At 41.7% G+C, this 21,472-nt stretch overlaps 1 protein-coding gene and 1 long non-coding RNA gene across 2 annotated transcripts in view; one reads left to right on the top strand and one right to left on the bottom strand.

The window, feature by feature from the left end:
- Window positions 1-12,981, top strand: part of dok7a (docking protein 7a) — a 29,377-nt gene extending 16,396 nt beyond the window's left edge. The window contains exons 10-13 of the mRNA XM_020624365.1: window positions 565-653; window positions 1,975-2,044; window positions 6,375-6,554; window positions 12,663-12,981. Of these exons, the coding sequence (XP_020480021.1) occupies window positions 565-653; window positions 1,975-2,044; window positions 6,375-6,554; window positions 12,663-12,799 (476 nt within the window). The 3' untranslated portion in view covers window positions 12,800-12,981. The remainder of the gene's footprint in view (window positions 1-564; window positions 654-1,974; window positions 2,045-6,374; window positions 6,555-12,662) is intronic.
- Window positions 6,452-7,751, bottom strand: LOC109974261 (uncharacterized). The gene is made up of 3 exons (XR_002276948.1): window positions 7,426-7,751; window positions 6,794-6,873; window positions 6,452-6,541 (listed from the first exon to the last, which is right to left on the bottom strand). It is a non-coding gene; the product is annotated as an uncharacterized LOC109974261 (long non-coding RNA).
- Window positions 12,982-21,472: the final 8,491 nt, after the last annotated feature.

The following is a 21,472-nucleotide window of genomic DNA, read 5'->3' as shown; positions in this document are numbered from 1 at the left end:
AAAATGGACAATTGGCAGGGATCCATTTTTATTTATTTATTTCCAATCTCCTATATCCATTGATGTTGACCATTTAAAAAGCCTCTAGTGGCCAGGCTGTAACGTCTGTGCCAGTATATCTATCATTCAATATCATCAGTGTTGGGCTCTACTGTAAAGCCTCATAAAACTAAATATCAGTGATTACCAGGTTTAAATTTGTGTTTAAATCCCATTTGACCAGGACCAGAGCTGACACTAAACCCTCTGTTGCATATTGAATCTCTTAACCAGCATGCAAACCTTGAAGTCTTTCACATTATCCATGATTAATGCAGCCCCTACTCCCAGCACCAGGCAGTGACAGGATGCCATGTGTAATAGTTTGCCGTATCATGAGATGTTGAATCAACCCACTGTTATTTGTTCCCACCACTGGAGCTTCAGGAATTCACACATTTCTGCCCAGAGAGCACTTTTCTTCACAGAATGACTGACAGACACAATATGGGATTTTTTTTTTTTGGCACGAAACAGTTTTGTTTCTTAGATTTTAATACACACTGTATTTTTCTCACCCAACAGACAAAAGGCTTAATAATAAAGAGGAAAGATGCAGAGCTGATCCTGCTTTTGAAATCATGGAGAGCCAGGCACCAGAGAGGAACTCGGAGGTAGGCCAGTCCAAAACACTCTAATCGGCTTTACGCTATCAAGTGCTTACACGTTTTGACTGTGTAACTTGTGCCCAACATATGTGAAGAAACGTCACTGGAAAATCATTGGGATTATAGAGAATGAATAAAGCTCGTGTGTTGGTTTTTTTTAAGCAGCTTGAAGGCACCAGAGTAATGTCTGTATCTGAATGAGAGAAAATTGGTTCACTCAGCATTTTATGGTTTAGAGAAAGTCTGGTCCAGGCAGTTTTCTCATGAGTGGATCTGTATAAGCAGTCGAGAAAGTCTGTAATGTTTCTGTTTTGTGTACTGTGTGCATGCAGTCCTGCAGGATTATCTTAGCTTCAGTGTGATTGTCTGATGGGACACACTATTCTCAGCAGTTTGTTCAACCACTTCCAGTTTACAAACCAGAGACCGTGTGCACAGCACTGAGGAAGAAAAAACTTCCGCAATATTGTAATAGTTTATATATATATATAATAGCTTTGAAAGCTGAAACGGCAGCTAGCTATACACAAACTCGGCTCCACAGGTAGAAACGACCCCAATGCCTCCAAAATCACCAACCCCCCTCCATCACCAAAGGTTAAAGCACAGAAGCCCACAGATGTGAAACCGGGCTAGCAGTTTTCCACTGTTTCCAGCCTGTTTGCTACGCTAAGTGAACCACCTCCCGCCTCACGCTTACTGTAACACACAGACTTGAGAGCTTCATCTCTTGATGCTTAGCAAGAAAACAAAATCATTTCCCAAAATGTCAAACTGTTCCTTTAAGTTTGTGTATACAAATCATTTATATATAGAAAACACATTTAGACTGGTAATCTGATTCTGTCTCGAATGCTGAAAAACCTAGCCCTGAGGCCAGTGGGTGTTGGTTACAAATATCCACTTTTATGTATTAGGCTCTTTATTTCTGATTATGATGATGGTGCCATGAAGAAAGCCCTCTCTGTGCACACTGCGGGCAATGGCCTCTCAGCGAGACTCAAAGCACGGCTGCTCTCCGCCACCAATTTTCACACCACAATAGCTGTGCTTACAGCGGCTGTCTGGAATCAGAGATTATGGGGCTGCAATTTGAGAGGCACAGCTACCCGTCCATAACGATGAGGCATTGCCAGCAGTGTTTCCGCATGTAAGACACAGCCCAGAGCTCTCCGTAAATCCTAAGCATCAGCCTTGGGCTGTAAATTCTCCTGACATTTCCACTGAGCTGTTCAGGAGAACGTCATAGTCACATTTCTTAAGTAATAGATTTATATGCTGAGTACGGTCACATGATAATCGACAGCGCTTACTGACTGTGTTGCAGGCAGAGGAAAAAAGCAGGTGCGAGACAATGGTCAGCCGTGGTCAGCAGAGCTTCCTTCAGGAGAGTGAAGGTGAGTGACACTGACACCATGACATGCAGCAGCATGATCAGGGTCATCTTTTGGCTAAAATTCAACCAAGCCAGTCAGATATGTTGTGAACGCTCTCAGCTGCACGCTACCCAGAAGAATTACACTCCTGACTCGGCACTGTTACAAACACATCACCTGTTGCTCAGCGTGAATGAATTGAAGTGAATAAATAAACCAAGCCTCATTCAGCCTGAAGGGCCAAACTGTGGCAGAAGGGTGATGGTAGGAACAGGCAGGAAGTTGCTTTCATGAACTGGTACGAACAGAGGTGCTGTCTGAGGTTCCTGAAAATCACTAGCTTAGTGTTGTGTGAGCAGAGCCCAGCCCGAGTTTGTGCTTCTCACGTATTGTCATGATATTTGCGTTTCAGAACTAACCAGTCGTGAAACCTTAATAAATATCCCCCTTTATTTACAACCACGCTGGTTAATCTACTGGTATAATCTGGTTTAATGTGTCATACTGGTGAGTATTTGTGGCAGCAAAGTGTGAAGGATTGTAACAAAATAAACTTATTAAAAATAATCTTAGCTCTGTGACTTGAATGTGGGGCTGAATAGAGGAATACATTTCTGTAATTGTCAGAGTTGAGTCATAGTGTAGACCTGAAAGCACATACAGCCATGAGTCACGTATGTAATTTGTGTTGCCATTAATGTCATTTAGAATCAAGGCCTCTCGTTTCTGTCTTACATTCGGAGAGTGTAGAGTAAACGTGTCTTCATCTGTATTTTATGCAATGGCATAAACTTGTTACATAAGAGCTGCGTTAAAATAAGACACACACAACACAGTGTTGTGTGACAGGACGCCGGCCCTGATGGGAGGTGAGAGGACGTCGTCAGGGGATGTTTGACCACTTAAGCCTCCCACACTCAGAAACACATCCTCAAAGTCTTTTAGCAGCTTTCAGTGTGGCATCGGATCTCAGTCATGGTCATGTGCCTACACGCAGCTCTGCTCCCTCGCCATCATCCTGCCTCAGTAGTCAGCTAATGGAGGGGGGTGTGTAGGAAGTGCCAGTGGCTCAGGGTAATGTGAGGATGCAGGCTGGATGGCAACTGAAGCTAAATGTTCATGTGACGTTATAGTGTTGGAAAACTCTTCATGCAACAGCTTGAGCTCCTGTGTGCGGTTAGCAGCTATGATGATGCATTTTATTCCCATGTGTAAGAATTAAGGTGTAGCTGTGGCGTGCAGCTCGACTAAGTGTTTAGAGCTGTTCTTCCACTTTTCCCCTGCAGTCTGCATAGCGCTGAAAAACGATTCCCTGCTGGGACTTGATACCCAGAGTCAACCTGTCACTTTATGAAATTGCGCCTCACCGTGTCCGGCTTCATTTTGAGCTCTTAGATCAGGTAATGACTGAATTGGCTGCTAGTGCTACCATAAGCCTGGCTGCTAGTGCTGCAGGGTGGGAGCACACATGTTCGCTTTCTCTATACTAGGATGCTAAGGTTACCTTTTCAAATGGTGGAAAAGGTTTGTCATCTCCTCTCTGCATCAGGTTGCCTGCATGTAGTGTGGCTGGTATCACTCTGTGTTTATTCAGCTTTAGGTAGCTGAACCATTTCCAGATGTGGAGTGACCTCTTTTTGCCACACTTTCATCGGCCTGGGCGGCTGTCTGGCTCTCTTCATGGTCACGCGGTTTTACGTTTCTAACGAGGTGTGTTTTTCCTTGTTTTGGCCCTACTGTGCATGTGTCATCTGTCACATTTCTGTAGCCTAATAGGGGGATTGTGCAGAGGACTGACCCCAGTGCAGAATAGATAGATTTACTGAAATTAAATCATCAGTTTATCATTAGCGCTGTGGGGATTGTTTTTGTCTTTTTGCCCACATTGGTCACATGGTGAAACTCTGGTTGTGACTAAACTGGCCTCTCCACATCATGTCTGTCATTTGTTAGTATTCATCTAGGACTGACTGCAGTGTGTAGGAGCCTTTTAAGCCATTAGTTTGCTTCAAAGGAAGTACTTGTCAGAATGGCGCCTGAACCCCCCGTCCCATAAATGGGTGTAGGTGGAGGACGCACCTGGCATCTGTCTGAAATTGACAGTCCAACAACAACGGCCAGGTGCTTTCTCTTTCCATTCTTCATGCGACTATTTCTGTCACTTTTTGTACGAACGAGTTCGACAACATAAACGCCTTCGAGGACAAAGTGTGCACTTAGCCTCATTTGTACAGTACATCAGCAGGGCCTTTCACTGTGAGGCCAGCTGGAACGGAGGTAAATACTTCTACCTTCAAATCTGTTCAGACGACGCTTTGTGTGAAGTAGCTTGTTTCCTTGCTTTTGTGTACTCAGAAATTGCTTGTGTCCATCATTGTCAGGTAAAGCATTTTATTTCAAAGTGTCAACAGTTGGGGTGACACAGAAACCAGGGCTCAGTCCCAGGTAGTGGCACCACTCGCTCGGTTGTGTAGTTTAGCAGAGTTACAGGTGGGAAACCGGTTTGTTCAGGTTTCACCCTGGTGAAACTGGGGAAAACCTACCAGGGTATCTATGAAAAAGATTCACTTCTTTGGCATAATCATTCCCAAAGGATTCATAATGCATCTAACTTTAACTTGCGGGTGTTTTATGTGAGTTTTAAATGTTGTCATTCTGAGTGAAGTCGTCACTCTCTTGGCATGTAATCACCTCTGTACCAGAGCTTAATGTCTGCCTGCTCCGAAAACTAGATGAAAGGTAGAAAACCGGCTTCTCACCCTGAAGACACGCTTGTCATTAGACCCATGTTTTCCCCTTAAAAGCGGGTGACCCTGTGAGTTCGGGTCACCGAGCTCAGCCAGGTATTGCTTCTAACTTTCCCCCTAGAGGCTTCACAAAGTGTATTATCGAAATGTCGCCCAGCTTTAGAGCTGCGGGCAAAACCCACTGTTGTAATGGCAGCTATTATAAAACACCACACTTCTGCGAGGGCTGCTTGGTGTCTGATAAATTAGGTATCAGGCCTCTTAGACGTTGCACCCGCCGAGAATCTGCTAGCGCCTAATGGCTTCTCGCTGATTGTGCGTTTCCCTTGGGGTTGATGCCTGTGAGCTGTGGGTAATGGTTGCTGCTGCTGCCATTTAGGAAGAGTCAATAGCAGGTGGAATCTTTTTTGTTCCCAAATGTTAGACGTTACCGGCATCTGCACAAGTTTCGCTGCGTTGTGTCTACATGAGTGTAATGACAACATGGCTATAGCGACACAGATCAATGTAAAGCCATAAAATTTTTACAGTGACTGTTGAAACAAGTTATTCTTAAAATGCAGCATTTCATAGTGTTACAATATGCATATACTCTTAGGAACAGATGTTTTACTTCCTGTTAGAGGTGTAGAATAACCTTTTGTCTTCTAGAAGTAGATTGATCAGTGTTTCTAGCTGTGATTGTCCTCAGATTGTTGAACACACTGCAGAAGACGCATATGTAAAAAGCTTTCTAGCTTCTCTAGATACTCTTTAATCTTAAACACAGTACTTTTACTGTAACAGCTAAAGTATAAGGTGGATGGATGATACACGAGTTGTTTATATTGTACTTTGTCACCAGATGCAGGAGTTAAAGAAGAGCCTGAACTCTTTGATTAGATTATACATCAGAAACTAGTTTGGAGATTAATTTTCTAAGCTCGGAGGTTGTCACTTGGTCAGATTGTATGGACTGTATGTGCTGACAAACGTGTGAACACATTTGAGTATGCAGACTACCAATGCAGTAAACACATTTATATACAAAGTGTCGATTCAGCTGTGTGGTCATTTTGGAAGCTGGGGTTTCTGCTGCTGTTGAACTGTATTATAACTGTATTACAGGTGTCTCCCCATATAAATCAACGAGGCTGGGCTCGATCCATGGATCTAGAAATGCAGTTTCTCTTGCAGCATATTCCTCATTCCTTGTCACTGAACTCCACTGTTGTCCAGAAACTTGTAGAATCACACAGAGCCATAATAAGTGACACATTTTCCATTACACCTAGTTTAAAAAAACAAACAGAACTGAATCTCCAAGCCAACCACTGAGTCATTCATAGTGATCTCATTCATACTGGGTCACATTCATTGTGATGAAACCATTCTAAATGTACTCATGTGGCTATAGAACAGGTCTATACCTTTTTGGATGACAGTGGAATTATTTGGCATGGAGATGCAGCATAAGTGATCAGTGTCTCGTCAGTAGGTTAAATTATTTGCTGGTTTCTGCAGGTCTGCTGTTGCTAAAAATAAGAATTCACACCTTTTGAATAGACACAAATGAACAAAATACCATCTCAGTTTAATTAACAGTCTTTCTGTTGCATTTACAGGGGCAGTGTTCATTTTCCCCCCAGATGCACCGCTTCCTGAGAGGCCACACAGTGAGGGAGTGACATACGTGAATATTCCTGTTAGTCCCACGTCTAAGAAGCAGCTCAACTACCTGGAGCTGGAGCTGCAGGAGCCGGGGCCTGGCCCTCGAGGGACTGTCGCACACCTACCAGCACAAAGTAAGGATGCTTGTGAAACAACAGTTTGCCTCTAAAGCAGCTGTGCTCAGCTGTAAAAACACCATGTTGTACTTTAATCAGACAGCAGCCAAGTTGAACAGTCAGGTGGCAAATTCCACTTGTGGAGAAAATCTGCTGTTATTGTAACAATAACAATCTCAGGGAAGGTCATGGTTAGACAGTTATCAGGATGTATTACTCATTTAAACTTAACAACAGTAATTAAAGCAGTTATCTACCTGTAATGTTGAAAATGGCCAGTGTGTGCGAAGCAGATGGGGGGTGTAGTGAATAGAACACAGACCTGAGCTGTGCTGACCTGTGAGTAGTAGACAGTGGCAGGAAAAGTGAGTGAACCATTTGGAATGACCTGGTTTTCTACATGAACTGGTCAAAAAATGTGATCTGATCTTCATCCAAGTCACAAATTTAGACAAACAGCTTACGCTAAAAATACACTTATTTTTCATGTCTCTATTGAACCCAGCCATTAAAGGAATAGTTAGGTGTTTTTTTTTTTACTTGTATGGTGCTACTATAACGTATCCCTCCACCATAGCATGGAAAAAGTGAACCTTTGGATTTAACAACAGGTTGAAGCTCCTTTAACAGCATTAACCTTAAACAAGTGCTTCTTGTAACTGTGGATCAGACCTGGTGCTTCAGCTCAGACATTCCCGGGTTGAGGTCTTGGCTGTGTTCGGGCCACTCCGGATAGCTGATTTTCTTGCTTTGAAGCCATGGATTTACTTTGTTTAGGGTCATCACTCAACTGGTACTGAGCCTCAGCTGACGGACAGCCACCCTGACTAAGGAGCTTCAACCAGTTATTAAATCCAAAGGCTCACTTGTAGAGAACCATGTCACTTACTTTGCCACGGTAGCTGAGAGTCGCCACGTCCTGGCCCATTTATACTTGTCAGACAACATGTTAAATCTTTAACGAAGGCAGTACCTGCTAAAGAGTCAAGAATCTTTGTCATGCATAGCACGACGAAATATTTTCCGGCACAAACATCAGCATGCTAGCATTGTCGTACCGAGTAGCTTGGCTGAAGGTGCTTTGTGTCTTTAATGTAATCAAAAATCTCGTTTGTTATTACAGACAAGCAGGCATCTTTTTTGCGTCGTAAAGTGTTCTGCTTGCACGTACAGTGGAACCTCGGTTTTCGTGATTAATCTGTTTGAAGAAAACTGAAGCAATATTTCCCTTAAGAAATAATGTAAATCCAATTAATCCGTTCCAGACACCCAAAAATATTAAAAAATACATTTTATAGAGAATAACTATATTTTTACATACAGAAAACAATGAGAAATAAATATAAATGACTAATGAAATGAGCATTAACATCACTTTTACCTTTATTGAACACTCTTGTTGGCGTATGGAAGACGGCGAGGAGGGGAGAGGGAGGAGGAGAGGTTATTGTTTGGAAGGGGAATCCCCCTCCATAAGGACTTCATGTATCAAGGCCCAATCTGGGGTTACTTCCGGGAAATGAGTGGCGGAGTCACACGAGCAGGCAGACGAGTTTGGTACGGACTAATGACGCTGAACCGACCAATCAACTGTACGAAAAGTAGGGCATAGAAAAACCGAGGTCCCACTGTAATGTAGCTGGGGTTTCTGCTGCTGTTGAACTGTATTATAACTGTATTACAGGTGTCTCCCCATATAAATCAACGAGGCTGGGCTCGATCCATGGATCTAGAAATGCAGTTTCTCTTGCAGCATATTCCTCATTCCTTGTCACTGAACTCCACTGTTGTCCAGAAACTTGTAGAATCACACAGAGCCATAATAAGTGACACATTTTCCATTACACCTAGTTTAAAAAAACAAACAGAACTGAATCTCCAAGCCAACCACTGAGTCATTCATAGTGATGAAACCATTCTAAATGTAGTCTTGTGGCTATAGAACAGGTCTATACCTTTTTGGATGACAGTGGAATTATTTGGCATGGAGATGCAGCATAAGTGATCAGTGTCTCGTCAGTAGGTTAAATTATTTGCTGGTTTCTGCAGGTCTGCTGTTGCTAAAAATAAGAATTCACACCTTTTGAATAGACACAAATGAACAAAATACCATCTCAGTTTAATTAACAGTCTTTCTGTTGCATTTACAGGGGCAGTGTTCATTTTCCCCCCAGATGCACCGCTTCCTGAGAGGCCACACAGTGAGGGAGTGACATACGTGAATATTCCTGTTAGTCCCACGTCTAAGAAGCAGCTCAACTACCTGGAGCTGGAGCTGCAGGAGCCGGGGCCTGGCCCTCGAGGGACTGTCGCACACCTACCAGCACAAAGTAAGGATGCTTGTGAAACAACAGTTTGCCTCTAAAGCAGCTGTGCTCAGCTGTAAAAACACCATGTTGTACTTTAATCAGACAGCAGCCAAGTTGAACAGTCAGGTGGCAAATTCCACTTGTGGAGAAAATCTGCTGTTATTGTAACAATAACAATCTCAGGGAAGGTCATGGTTAGACAGTTATCAGGATGTATTACTCATTTAAACTTAACAACAGTAATTAAAGCAGTTATCTACCTGTAATGTTGAAAATGGCCAGTGTGTGCGAAGCAGATGGGGGGTGTAGTGAATAGAACACAGACCTGAGCTGTGCTGACCTGTGAGTAGTAGACAGTGGCAGGAAAAGTGAGTGAACCATTTGGAATGACCTGGTTTTCTACATGAACTGGTCAAAAAATGTGATCTGATCTTCATCCAAGTCACAAATTTAGACAAACAGCTTACGCTAAAAATACACTTATTTTTCATGTCTCTATTGAACCCAGCCATTAAAGGAATAGTTAGGTGTTTTTTTTTTTACTTGTATGGTGCTACTATAACGTATCCCTCCACCAGTCAAAAAATGTGATCTGATCTTCATCCAAGTCACAAATTTAGACAAACAGCTTACGCTAAAAATACACTTATTTTTCATGTCTCTATTGAACCCAGCCATTAAAGGAATAGTTAGGTGTTTTTTTTTTTACTTGTATGGTGCTACTATAACGTATCCCTCCACCATAGCATGGAAAAAGTGAACCTTTGGATTTAACAACAGGTTGAAGCTCCTTTAACAGCATTAACCTTAAACAAGTGCTTCTTGTAACTGTGGATCAGACCTGGTGCTTCAGCTCAGACATTCCCGGGTTGAGGTCTTGGCTGTGTTCGGGCCACTCCGGATAGCTGATTTTCTTGCTTTGAAGCCATGGATTTACTTTGTTTAGGGTCATCACTCAACTGGTACTGAGCCTCAGCTGACGGACAGCCACCCTGACTAAGGAGCTTCAACCAGTTATTAAATCCAAAGGCTCACTTGTAGAGAACCATGTCACTTACTTTGCCACGGTAGCTGAGAGTCGCCACGTCCTGGCCCATTTATACTTGTCAGACAACATGTTAAATCTTTAACGAAGGCAGTACCTGCTAAAGAGTCAAGAATCTTTGTCATGCATAGCACGACGAAATATTTTCCGGCACAAACATCAGCATGCTAGCATTGTCGTATTGAGTAGCTTGGCTGAAGGTGCTTTGTGTCTTTAATGTAATCAAAAATCTCGTTTGTTATTACAGACAAGCAGGCATCTTTTTTGCGTCGTAAAGTGTTCTGCTTGCACGTACAGTGGAACCTCGGTTTTCGTGATTAATCTGTTTGAAGAAAACTGAAGCAATATTTCCCTTAAGAAATAATGTAAATCCAATTAATCCGTTCCAGACACCCAAAAATATTAAAAAATACATTTTATAGAGAATAACTATATTTTTACATACAGAAAACAATGAGAAATAAATATAAATGACTAATGAAATGAGCATTAACATCACTTTTACCTTTATTGAACACTCTTGTTGGCGTATGGAAGACGGCGAGGAGGGGAGAGGGAGGAGGAGAGGTTATTGTTTGGAAGGGGAATCCCCCTCCATAAGGACTTCATGTATCAAGGCCCAATCTGGGGTTACTTCCGGGAAATGAGTGGCGGAGTCACACGAGCAGGCAGACGAGTTTGGTACGGACTAATGACGCTGAACCGACCAATCAACTGTACGAAAAGTAGGGCATAGAAAAACCGAGGTCCCACTGTAATGTGTTTTTGAGTTTTGAGAGTCCAAAACCTTTGCAGTTTACAACCTACATCATAATGTGTCTCTGTTGACCAGTGACTTTGGCCGAGGTCCCTGAATTTTACCGTTATTAAGCCCTTTATGTTCCAGGTGCTAACTTGAAGCTGCTCGGGAAGAAAATCAGCTCAGGTGAGTTCACACAGAATAAGAATAAGTTGGTTAATAAAACCACTTTGTTTATGTTTAGCTGTGATTTTAAGTGTTTACCAGAAGCTTTCAGGTAATAGCAGCGGTGTCGGCAGGTAGTGGTGAGCAACAGTAAACAGCAGACTGCCCACAACACACAGCAAGATAACTATTGAAGCTAATGGGATTACTAAGTATTGGAGTTTGAGCTCATAAGCCACCCTCACCCTTATCGAAGTTAAATAATATTCACATATCATACAGTTGTTCAGTGATCTGCTGGATTTAGATTACATACATCAACAGAAGTGATCAGAAACGCTGTGCAGCATCAATCAGGGACAAATAATTGTACAATACATGTGGCTGTTGGTATTTATTAAAGGCTGGGGGTTTAGCCTTCCTTGTTAATTCATAGAGAAACAGCCTAAGTCACTGTGGTAGCTGCTGACATCAACACCGAGCAGCCGATGGCACAGCTGCTATTAACTGACCATCCTGAACTTGCACAGACTGTATTCATGGCTAAATGTGGACAAAGTGGTTCCTGAACTAAAGAGCACCTTAATGTTATTCCCTGTGAACTCACCAGAAAGTCTCGCTGTGATTGACACGACTTGGTGTTTGTAAAGAAACGCTGATACAGAAACGGTAATATACATTTTCTGCTTAGACCCTTCAGACCGATCAAAAAAAAAAACAAAAGCCAACAATTAAATTGAGTAGGGCATCAATATCAAACGAGCATGAGAAAGTTGTTCTAGATTGTTCTGTAATCACATTTTACTTCGCTGGAGTTACAGGAATTGCTCCCCAGCGATCGAGTCTCATAAAAGGACAGCTGAGTCCTTGTCTTCGGAGACGCGGCGGTGAGCTGTAATTGACAACGCGTTGGCTATTAGTATCATTATCCTCAGGGATACTAGGACCACCCGTGCTCTGACATGAGGGAAGCTAATATCTGATGTCAGTGATACTGTTTATATCCTAGCATGCAGCCTCATTAATTTGTCACCTGGGAAGGAGGGGGTCCCATCTCGCCGCTGTGGCGGTCACAGGGCATTCAGACCACAGCTGTGACTGGCTCCGATGGGATCCTAATCCACGGACTGTTGATGGGTTGTGATGAGCTGCTTTTGATGTCCTTGGTTTTACCAGACTGTAAAAACACAATTCAAGCAAGAGATTAGTGGCACAGCGATATACACTTTTCATGCACCTGTAGGGCGATTCTGCATCTGTGATCACACCGACATCATCTTCATTTCATCCCGGTGAAGGGCACCGTATTATGCTAATGCTAGTGACATGCATATGGCAGCCAGAGCATGAGGGGAATTTTAAAGGCGTCAGCTGAGTCATTTGCACATTCTTCTGCTTTGTGTTGTGACACTCACTTGCATAGCAATGAAGCTGGCAGTGAGGGCAGAGCTCCACCTCATTCTGAACTCTGTCATCTTTGTTTGGATGTTTATCTGGTGTCAAATACTGTAGATTAAAAAAAAAAAAAAAGATGATTCAGCAACATCAGAGCTGTCGCCTTCCAGTGAGGACGTCCTGTATATTCTTCAAACTTTCAGAACTTGCTCTGTGGCCATCAAATGCAGTGACTCCCTTACCATTATATTAGGAGGGCACCCTGTCCCCCTGAAGGTCAAGTTAATTTAATTTTATTTTCTATATAGCCAGATCACAACAGAAGTAATCTAAGGCTACCTTTCCTATAGAACAGGTGCATACCGTGTTCTTTTATTAAACAAACTAAACAGCCTTATGTTATTTATGTTAGTTACATCACGGCATGTCATTTCTGTCTCTACATGGTCCCCCCCACCCTTGTGTCTTGACAGGGAAGCGCTCCACCACGTACGCCCAGATTAACATCACTGCTACAGAGATGGCCCACAAAGTTGGCATGCAGCACGCCTTGGGTCGGCAGGAGGGCCTGCACACCCTGGAGCTGAGAAGAAAGGGGATGCCACATTGACCCCATCATCACTGCAGCGTTGCTCTCAGCCTGGTGTTTCTGCCCAGGACCAGCGAATCCATCAGACTGTAAAGTCTGCAATCAGCATGATTTTTTCAGTCCAGACAGTTCTCAAGAGATCCTCCTCTGTGGCATCCCTTCCCAGTCTGCAAATACTCAAATCCCAGGAAGTGTTACCTGATTAACGTCCAGTTTCTTAGATTCCGATGGACCCTCCTTAGACAGGTTTGGCACAGGCTCACGAGCAGCTCTTCAGACATCTTATTAAGCCGAGCAGAGGCACCAGACCCATTGTACAGCTCGCCCCGGGACGTCCCTGACAACATGCTGCTGTTGTCCTGTTTGGGAGAGATGGTGTTTGTCATGAGGAGCTCAAGTCATGTTTTCGGTATCTTTAAACTGAAGGAAAATGTTTCATCCAGTCTTACTCTGAGTGCTGCAGGTGCCAAGTGAGTTCACAAGCGATTTATGTTAAAGTTGGAGCAGGATAATTAATGGTTCTGTATGATACGTCCACAGCGTGCATGGTGTTTGGCTGGGTGTAAATATTAGATCAGCTGTTGCCCTTACACTGCTGTCGGTTTTTAAATTAATATATATTTAAAAAGAAGTTTGAGTTTATTTTTATGAACTAACTGAAGTGATTAAAACCTCAGCTTGTCTGAAACTGCAATTACAAATAATAATGCATAACCTGATTTGTGTTGTGTAGTCACTATATTGTCTTTGTGTAAAGTATTTTCTTTATATTGAGGTGATGTGGATTGTTATGAAATATTCAGGTGAAGAAACAATTTGTACAGAACAGATGACGGTGCCTCTTTCCTGGTTTTGTTCATGTACATTATTTAGAACACTGGCTAGTTTGTTTTTCTAAGAGCTGAATCGTATCTGGAACTTGATCCCACACGTGCAGCTGTAAACTGTTTGGTGCCATATTCTATAAATCAGCCTGACAAATGATGTTTGTTTTCATTCTGCACTATGACGAAGTTCAGACACTTTCCCACTGAGCACATTATCAAAATGCGTGTGATATTTTGAACTTTCAGGCTACAGAATTTTAGGGCAGTTTATTTTAATTGATCTGTTTAAGGCAGCTATTATCGATCATTTAAACAATATAAAAATAGTAATAAAAGTCTTTAGTCTCTACAAAAAACTTTTTTAAAAAGGTTTTTAAATGTATTCAGTTTAAACTTGATATCCTGATACTGTATAAAGCATATTGGACAATAATATTTCTGACCTAATTCTACTTTATAATTTCAGTGTTACAGAATAAACATGGTAATTTCTAATGTTTATGACATTTCTTTATCGGCCTGCCACAGTTAGCAGTGATAGTGGAACGATAACAAAGTTAGTCTGCTGTGTAGCTACTAAAGTAAAACGACATGTGGGTGAGAGACACTTTAGAAGCAGTTTTATGTGATTTACAATTTAAAAAGGAAATTCGTATCAGACTGTGGTGTGTATTGTAACTATTCAGTTTTAGTTTAGCAGCAATGGAAGAGGTACTCAGATTATTAGGTTAAGTAAAAGTAAAAATACTCTGTTACCAATAAAAGTCCTGTATTCAAAATATATTTAAAGAGTAGTAAAAGTACTCATTATGCAGTACGGCTCATATTATATTATTGGGTTACAATTATTGATGCGTTAATGTGTTCATTACTTTACTGTTGCAGCTGGTAAAGGTGAGGCTAGTTTTGACAATCTTACACACTTTAAACTGAATTAGTGCTGGGCAGCTTCCCACCAGGGATCAGTGGTTATCAGATAAATATAGTGGAGTAAAAGTAGAAGATTTGCTTCTAAAATGTAGTGAAGGTGAAGTATTAAGTAGCATAAAATGACAATACTCAACTATAAATACCTCAGCAGTCCTACCGTTCTTGTTGCGTAGCCTACGGGAGGTGGACATAATAACAGGAACACCTGTGGATTCAAATACATCATAACCTTAGAATCCCTGAGATTGTGGCTCAGACACAGTGATAATCTTCTGGTACTGCTCTATGATGGCAGTTCTATTTGCTTAGTACTTACTGGAGCTGAGTCGAAACATCTTTGGAGGACTGGATGTGCGCGCCCCAGTTTGACAGCGCGAGAGCTCTGGAAGAGAAACAGTAGCACATTATTTTCACAGTGTGGTGCAGACTGGGCTGCAGAAGGTCCAAATGAAAAGCTTCCACACCCATGTGCTGTTAATAGGGATTGTTCCCGTTTGACAACTCCCACCTTAACTTCACTGACATGGGATGAAACCAGGCAGTGCAGCTGTGTCTCTTTAGCCCAGGAACAGAGGCCTGAAGCACAGCTGGCTGTGTGGTCAAATACTGATATACATTGTCTTGGCATTAAAGACGACTGCATGAAAAACTGTAGCTCACACAGCAAACTAGAGAAGGCTGCACAACTGAATACGTGACACCGTATCCCCCCAAATCACAGGCTGAATTTGATGCTTCCAGCTGCAAAAACACAACCTCCTCTGAACTCACTGGTGCATCTGTTGTAAAATAGGAGTTAAATGACCTGAAGTAATGCCACTTCCACCATACACAGTTAGTCTAGACCACCACCACCTGTTCCACCTCTGCACCATGTGCTGTATCGACCGAGGGATCTAATTTAATTTGGACAAATCCATTAATTGTACATGCACACAAACATTACTTCCCACTGATTATCGAGCCCCCTAATCGTCATCCTCAATACATGATATTGTTCTTTGTGTCACTCTTTATCTGGTATATATCAATTCTGTGTAGACTGGATTACAGCAACACAGGGCATGAAGGACCCTGAAATAAGTCATTTGTACGGTAAATGTCTGCGCTCGCCTTGAGACACACTACTGACACACTGAATGTGCTATTTTCTCACTTCATATTGTTCACAATGGCGAGACTGTGACTTGTGGCACATGATAAAAAAAAAAACTAAAATTAGCAGCAGTTTCCGGGTCTGAAACAGCTCGCATATAACATCAACAGTGCCGAGTCTGGCATCACAGCGCTCTCTCAACCTGTGCACTGATGCTCGAACCTACAACCTCAGTAAATGTTACGCTTCCACAAATAGCAGCTGATGGGTTTATCTGTCAAAGTGATGTGTTGCAGATGGTTATGGCCTGCAGGGTCTAGCAGCATTTCCAAACAGCAACCCAATAAACTCCAGCCGCTGACCTTTTTGCTCTGGTCATTGGCCTTGTTCAGCCCAACTCGATTAGACCCCTGATGTCTCCTACAAACACGCAGAGCCTCTTGCAGTTGCTGCCCACAAGACATCCCCAGAGGAAGTGCCCTAAACTGCAGGCTGTATTTTTTGTCATGCAGCTGCTACGTTGCCTCTTTCTTTGTGTCGTTCTTTCACTTTCAAATGTGCTCATGTGCTAATAATAATGCTAATTACATTATAGTTTAATAAAATGCCAATATTTTAGAGATTTGGTATAGTTTAAGGACAGCTAGGGAAGTAAACATCTCCACACAGCCTCACTACTGAATGCTCTAGACTGACAACACACACAGACACACTCAGGTGAGTGTTTTCTTCTTTATGAGTTCAAAATCAGTTCAGATCAGTCAGAAACCATCTAGGTTCAACAATGCCTAAAAATTAATGGGTCTATAAGTCCTGAAGGTTTGGTTCACTGCACTTTCTGCCCAAGATGAAAACAAACCTACTCTGGAAAATTCTGCATCAGGTTTGATAACACAAAGGACGTTGGGATGAAAATCACTCGTTATCTGTTAAGCTGCTCGACGCTGAGCTGCTAATCTCTAGTTATGACTCATTTCTTTATGTCAGAGAGAATGATCGCGGTGCTAAATATTGATTAGACCATCGCTGAAGTGTGAAATCAACCAACAGCTGCTGAAGTTTACTGTGTAAACAAACCAGGGAGTGTTTTATTAAAACTGCTCCATCTCTGACCTCCCTGCACCAAATGGGCACCGCTCTATATCTCTTAGCAGTTAACAACAATGAACATCCAGCCAAACACATTGATAGTCTGATGCTCGTCTGCTAACTGTTAGAGAGGAGACAAACAACACAACTGTCAAGTGCCTCAGAGAACAGTGGAACATCAACAACCCACTTAGTGACATTACCACGGCACTAAAGCTCATCTCCAGCTTTTTGTCCCCTCACCTTGTTTCATCCATTCCATCTATTTGTTTTTATTTTGTTCAAACGAAAAACAAACAAAAAAACTGATGGCTAAATACGTTGCCACCGCTGCCGACCCACCGTCAGAGGATGGCGGATGTGCAGATTAATTTACTCTCAAACTAACAAAGCTTTCCATTTGTTACCATCCTCTGAAAGTTCGTCATGCTGTTTTTTTCCACTGGATCTTATTTTCAGTTAAGTTTGAGTTAGGTTTTTGTCTCCGTTATGACAAAAATGCATCAGAAAAGCTGCTTTACAATGCAGAGTGACTGCCACAGTGAGGGATGTGCAGCACAGCACGACCCAGCTCAGCACGACAAATGATCCTTTAACGACTGGCTGATTTTTTGGGGGGAAATAAATGTCTTATTGAAAAGGGATATGAGGTGGAACATTGGGGAAGTGAAGATGATTATGAGCAACAACTAATTCCTTCTTACTTTATGTGCTGATCGCCATTCACTGGCTGAATCTTTCTAATTTCAGTTACACCCACTCATTAGTGTAAACAGCGACACTAAAAGATACAGGAAAGAAACTAAAGGAAACCAAGTTTATAATTAGTTTGGATGTCGGCTAATAGAATCTAGTACACGAGTATAAATATACTTTACAATTATGGTTTGATGATTTTTAAATTGGAAAATCACAAGAAATTGTTTTTCCACATGGTTGTACAGCCATTAAATAGACATGAGGTGTTTAGTACTGTTCCAAGAACTAAAGAGTAACAGATTTATTTTGGAGGACTTTAACAATCGATATGATCTCCATCCATACTAATTCTTCTGTTTTGACAAGGCTATCTTTAAAGGTTCCACTTCCTCCTCTGCTCTCGTCATAATTGCTACAGCCACTAGACGGCGTTGTCACACGCTGTGGCACAGGAGCCATGGCGACAACCATGGCTCGTAAAAGGCTGCTTATACATATGACCTCTGGGGTCATTTTTTAACTGGGGGCAGCCTCCGTCTATGTTATTACACACAGATGAACAGCTTATAGTGCTGATAAGTGTTACATTTAGTTCTTTTTTTTGCAAATTCTGGTCAGTTTTTTTTCTCATATGCTGCAAAATTAAAATAGTTATGATCATTGACTGTATATACACTGAACATGGTGTCACCACTTCCCTCCACTACCCAAAAGTGAAGCCAAAATATCATGAATATGGCGGCTGCTGTCTTGCCCTTTTAAACCAGATTCTGCACGACCAATCAAAGCTGCCAAATCATGTGAACTACACCTCTTTATATCGTAAAATTACTTTATTTTAAAAATCACCTCTTGGAAAAAAATGACTGGATTTGTACACTGAGTTTTTAGTCCAGCTCATGTCCCATCCACTAAAGCTGAGGGGTTCATGATCTCTGTAGACCTTTCCAGACTTTTTGGCTGTTATGTTTTACATGATCATTGTGTTGGCGCTCTCTGCTCTACTGTGGGGAGATACCAGCTCTATGTGAGCCTTGTCTTTTCATGGATTATCATCTGGCATGGATTTTTACCTGATATTATTATAGTGTAATTAAAGAGAATTATTTTACTGATGCTACTCTAGAGTACTGATGGCATTAAAAGGTGAGAAAATAGAAAAGCACTACTTTTGTCCTGGGGCTTCTTCAGGTTAATATCACCAGCCTCCCTTCTGGGCTTTGCAGTAAACTGAAGGGGACCCCTGCACTGATTAGCTTTTCAAGGCAGAGTCAGATGAGCCACTCACACTCCCAGAAAGACTTGACATTTTGGAGATGAGTCACAAAGTTTCAGAGATGTTGGCTGTGAAATTAAGAGAGCCATTGCTAAGCAAAATGTAAGATTATCTCTTGTTCCTCGGTGCATGTGAGGTGTGTGCAGATACTAATACTTGTGGTACAAATCTGACAATGTTATGATGAGATTTCTATTCCACATGGGAAGGTTTAAAGTGCTGCAAGACTTTTTGCTCTATTGGCTGTTTAAAATGCAAGACAGGTCTGCTCATCTCATTTGGTGGCTGCTCTCCGGCTCTCCTCTCCTCTTTTCTTTCCAAACCTGAATTAGCTATTGATCATTCACTCAGTTTGTATTTTGATGTCATGTATCTTGTTCCTGTGCAGAGCTGGACTCTTAGCAATGTCCTTGTTACTGTAGTTTTGTTTTAGGATGTCTGGGGTTCATCCGCAGACATTTTACATTTCTGCATGTACACCAAAGGAATAATTCAAGGACAATGTTCACTTTCTTGCTGAGAGTTATATGAGACAATTGATACCACTCTTATAAAGCTAGCGCAAGCAGCTGCCTATGTTCATTTAACATAAAGACTGAAAGCAGAAGGAAACATCTAGCCTGGCTCTGACCGTGGGTAAAGACCAGCACCTCACATTGCTATATAGGTATCAGTAAACATATTTTTAACATTTCAAGAGAGGCAGGCAGGCTAGTGTGCCCTGGTTCTAGTTTTCATTGTAAGCTATGCTGACCATCTGCTGGCTGTCGATATTTAATGGGCAGATATAAGAGCAGCATTGATCTTCTAATTTCTAACTCTAGGCTCTAAGACTCTAAGGAACTAGGGCATTTTCCAAAATGTCAAACGATTCCTTTAATGCCAGAAAAGAGCAGACACATCAGGTTACATAAAGCTGAGGTGATTGTGGCTGTTTAACACGAATACTGCAGCCTCAAAAACAACCAAAATGGCTCCACAGTACGGTTTCTTTTTTCTGATAAATTCACCGTCTACATGTAGCCCTATAAATAATACAGTGACTGAGGTATGTCTGCCAACACACTCAGCACAAAACATCAGATGTCAGTGCTTTATTTTTGTTGAATTGTCTGTCCTTCCCTTGCAGAGATGAACATTTTGTCCTTTACTTTTTAAAGACTTAAATATGTTATCAATGCAGTTCTAAAAATATGAAGAATACTACTGGGTACTCAAGGTGAAGCTGATATTGCCATTCTTGGCATTGCTTCAAATCGACATTAGTACTGTTTCTCTTTTCACTGGTACTTCAGGACAGAAACAGATGCACTAAGAAAATGCATCATTACCAGTAAGAGTTGGAAATAATGAACAAGTTAATGGAGTGCTAGATATTTACAGTAACACTTTCAAGGAATTTCTTTTACGTCTTTGGTAACTTAGTGCAAAAATACACACATACAAAATAAATGGCATCTTTATCTGAAAAACTGAATGAAGCACCAATGAGAATAAATAAAGGAAATGTAATAAAAATACAGTAAGACAGTGTAACCCCATCATTACAATCACAGGGCCATTGTTTTAAGACTAGCATGGCACATATCAGCTTGCTGCTGCTTTAATTTAAATCACAGCTTATTCAATTTAACAACAGTGCTTGGAAAACCGCTTGAATCTCTCGCCTTGTCTCCATTTTCTCTTCACTTACACACAAGAGATGTGAGTGGGAGTTATTACAGCATGCCACCTCAGCAAACAGATCTGAATGATGGACCTATGCGACAACGCAGCTCCACTAACAGCTTGTAACGAACGCTTTCATGAGTAATTGGAAAAAATATATTCTGATACAGGGTTTGACAAAGGAATATTGGCATGATATGCTGATAACAGATAATGGGTGTTCACCTGCAGGAGGCACATTGATGTGTGGTACTAAAAGTGGAGACAGAAACCACAGTCATATTCCACATTGATCAGCTTTGACTACAGGCTCACAGAGCGGTTGATCCATGAGATATATAGTGAAAGTGCCTTAAATAAAACTGACCAAGGTTGATTGCTACTGTACATCATGGGGGATTAACAACAGATGACATTTTTAATGGCAGTATTGCAAAACTGGGGGAATTTTTCTTAATGCTGACCCGCCACTGTAAATAAACTCTAAACATCTCAGGTTAGTATGTGTTGTTAAAAGAACCATAGCCAACCATGTCTATTCACTTTTTTTTCCCTGAGAGGTAAATGAGTAGATCAATACCACTTTCATATGACACACTAAGCTTAGCCTAAAGACTGGAAGTAAGAGGAAAGTTCAACAATTCACCCACTAGCAACAGCGTGACATTAACCTCACATTCTCTATTGGTAGTTTGCTGCTAGTAAACATGCTAACAGATTAGCTCTCTAGTGCTAGCTGTGCTGCCTCCGTCAACTCTTCTGTGCAGAGTGTGTGGTTCTGTTGTACCCGGTACTTTTTACCATACTGACTCTGAGAGACGAGGCAGTCCAAGTAACTACAAAACAGTGCTGAAACTATGGAAGCCCATTCCCGCCAGTTACTCCGACTTAGCTAAGTCGGAATAACTACATAGCTAAATCGAAATTCCGACTTATATATGTCGAAATTCCTACATAGATCAAAGTATCTTGACGTAAGCCTGTCAAGCGGAAGTAGTTATTCTTCTTCCTGTTTAGTTGTTTTGGGCGCGGAGACAGAGAGCTGCAGCACCCTTTACCGTAGCGTAGCGTGCACTGGATAACAAACAGCCATTGGAATTCACTCAAAA

This window comes from Monopterus albus, unplaced genomic scaffold (assembly GCF_001952655.1).
Source record: "Monopterus albus unplaced genomic scaffold, M_albus_1.0 scaffold326.1, whole genome shotgun sequence".
Lineage (NCBI taxonomy): Eukaryota > Metazoa > Chordata > Actinopteri > Synbranchiformes > Synbranchidae > Monopterus > Monopterus albus.
The sequence above is the reverse complement of the archived record's forward strand: the minus strand, read 5'-3'. Positions and strand labels throughout refer to the sequence as shown.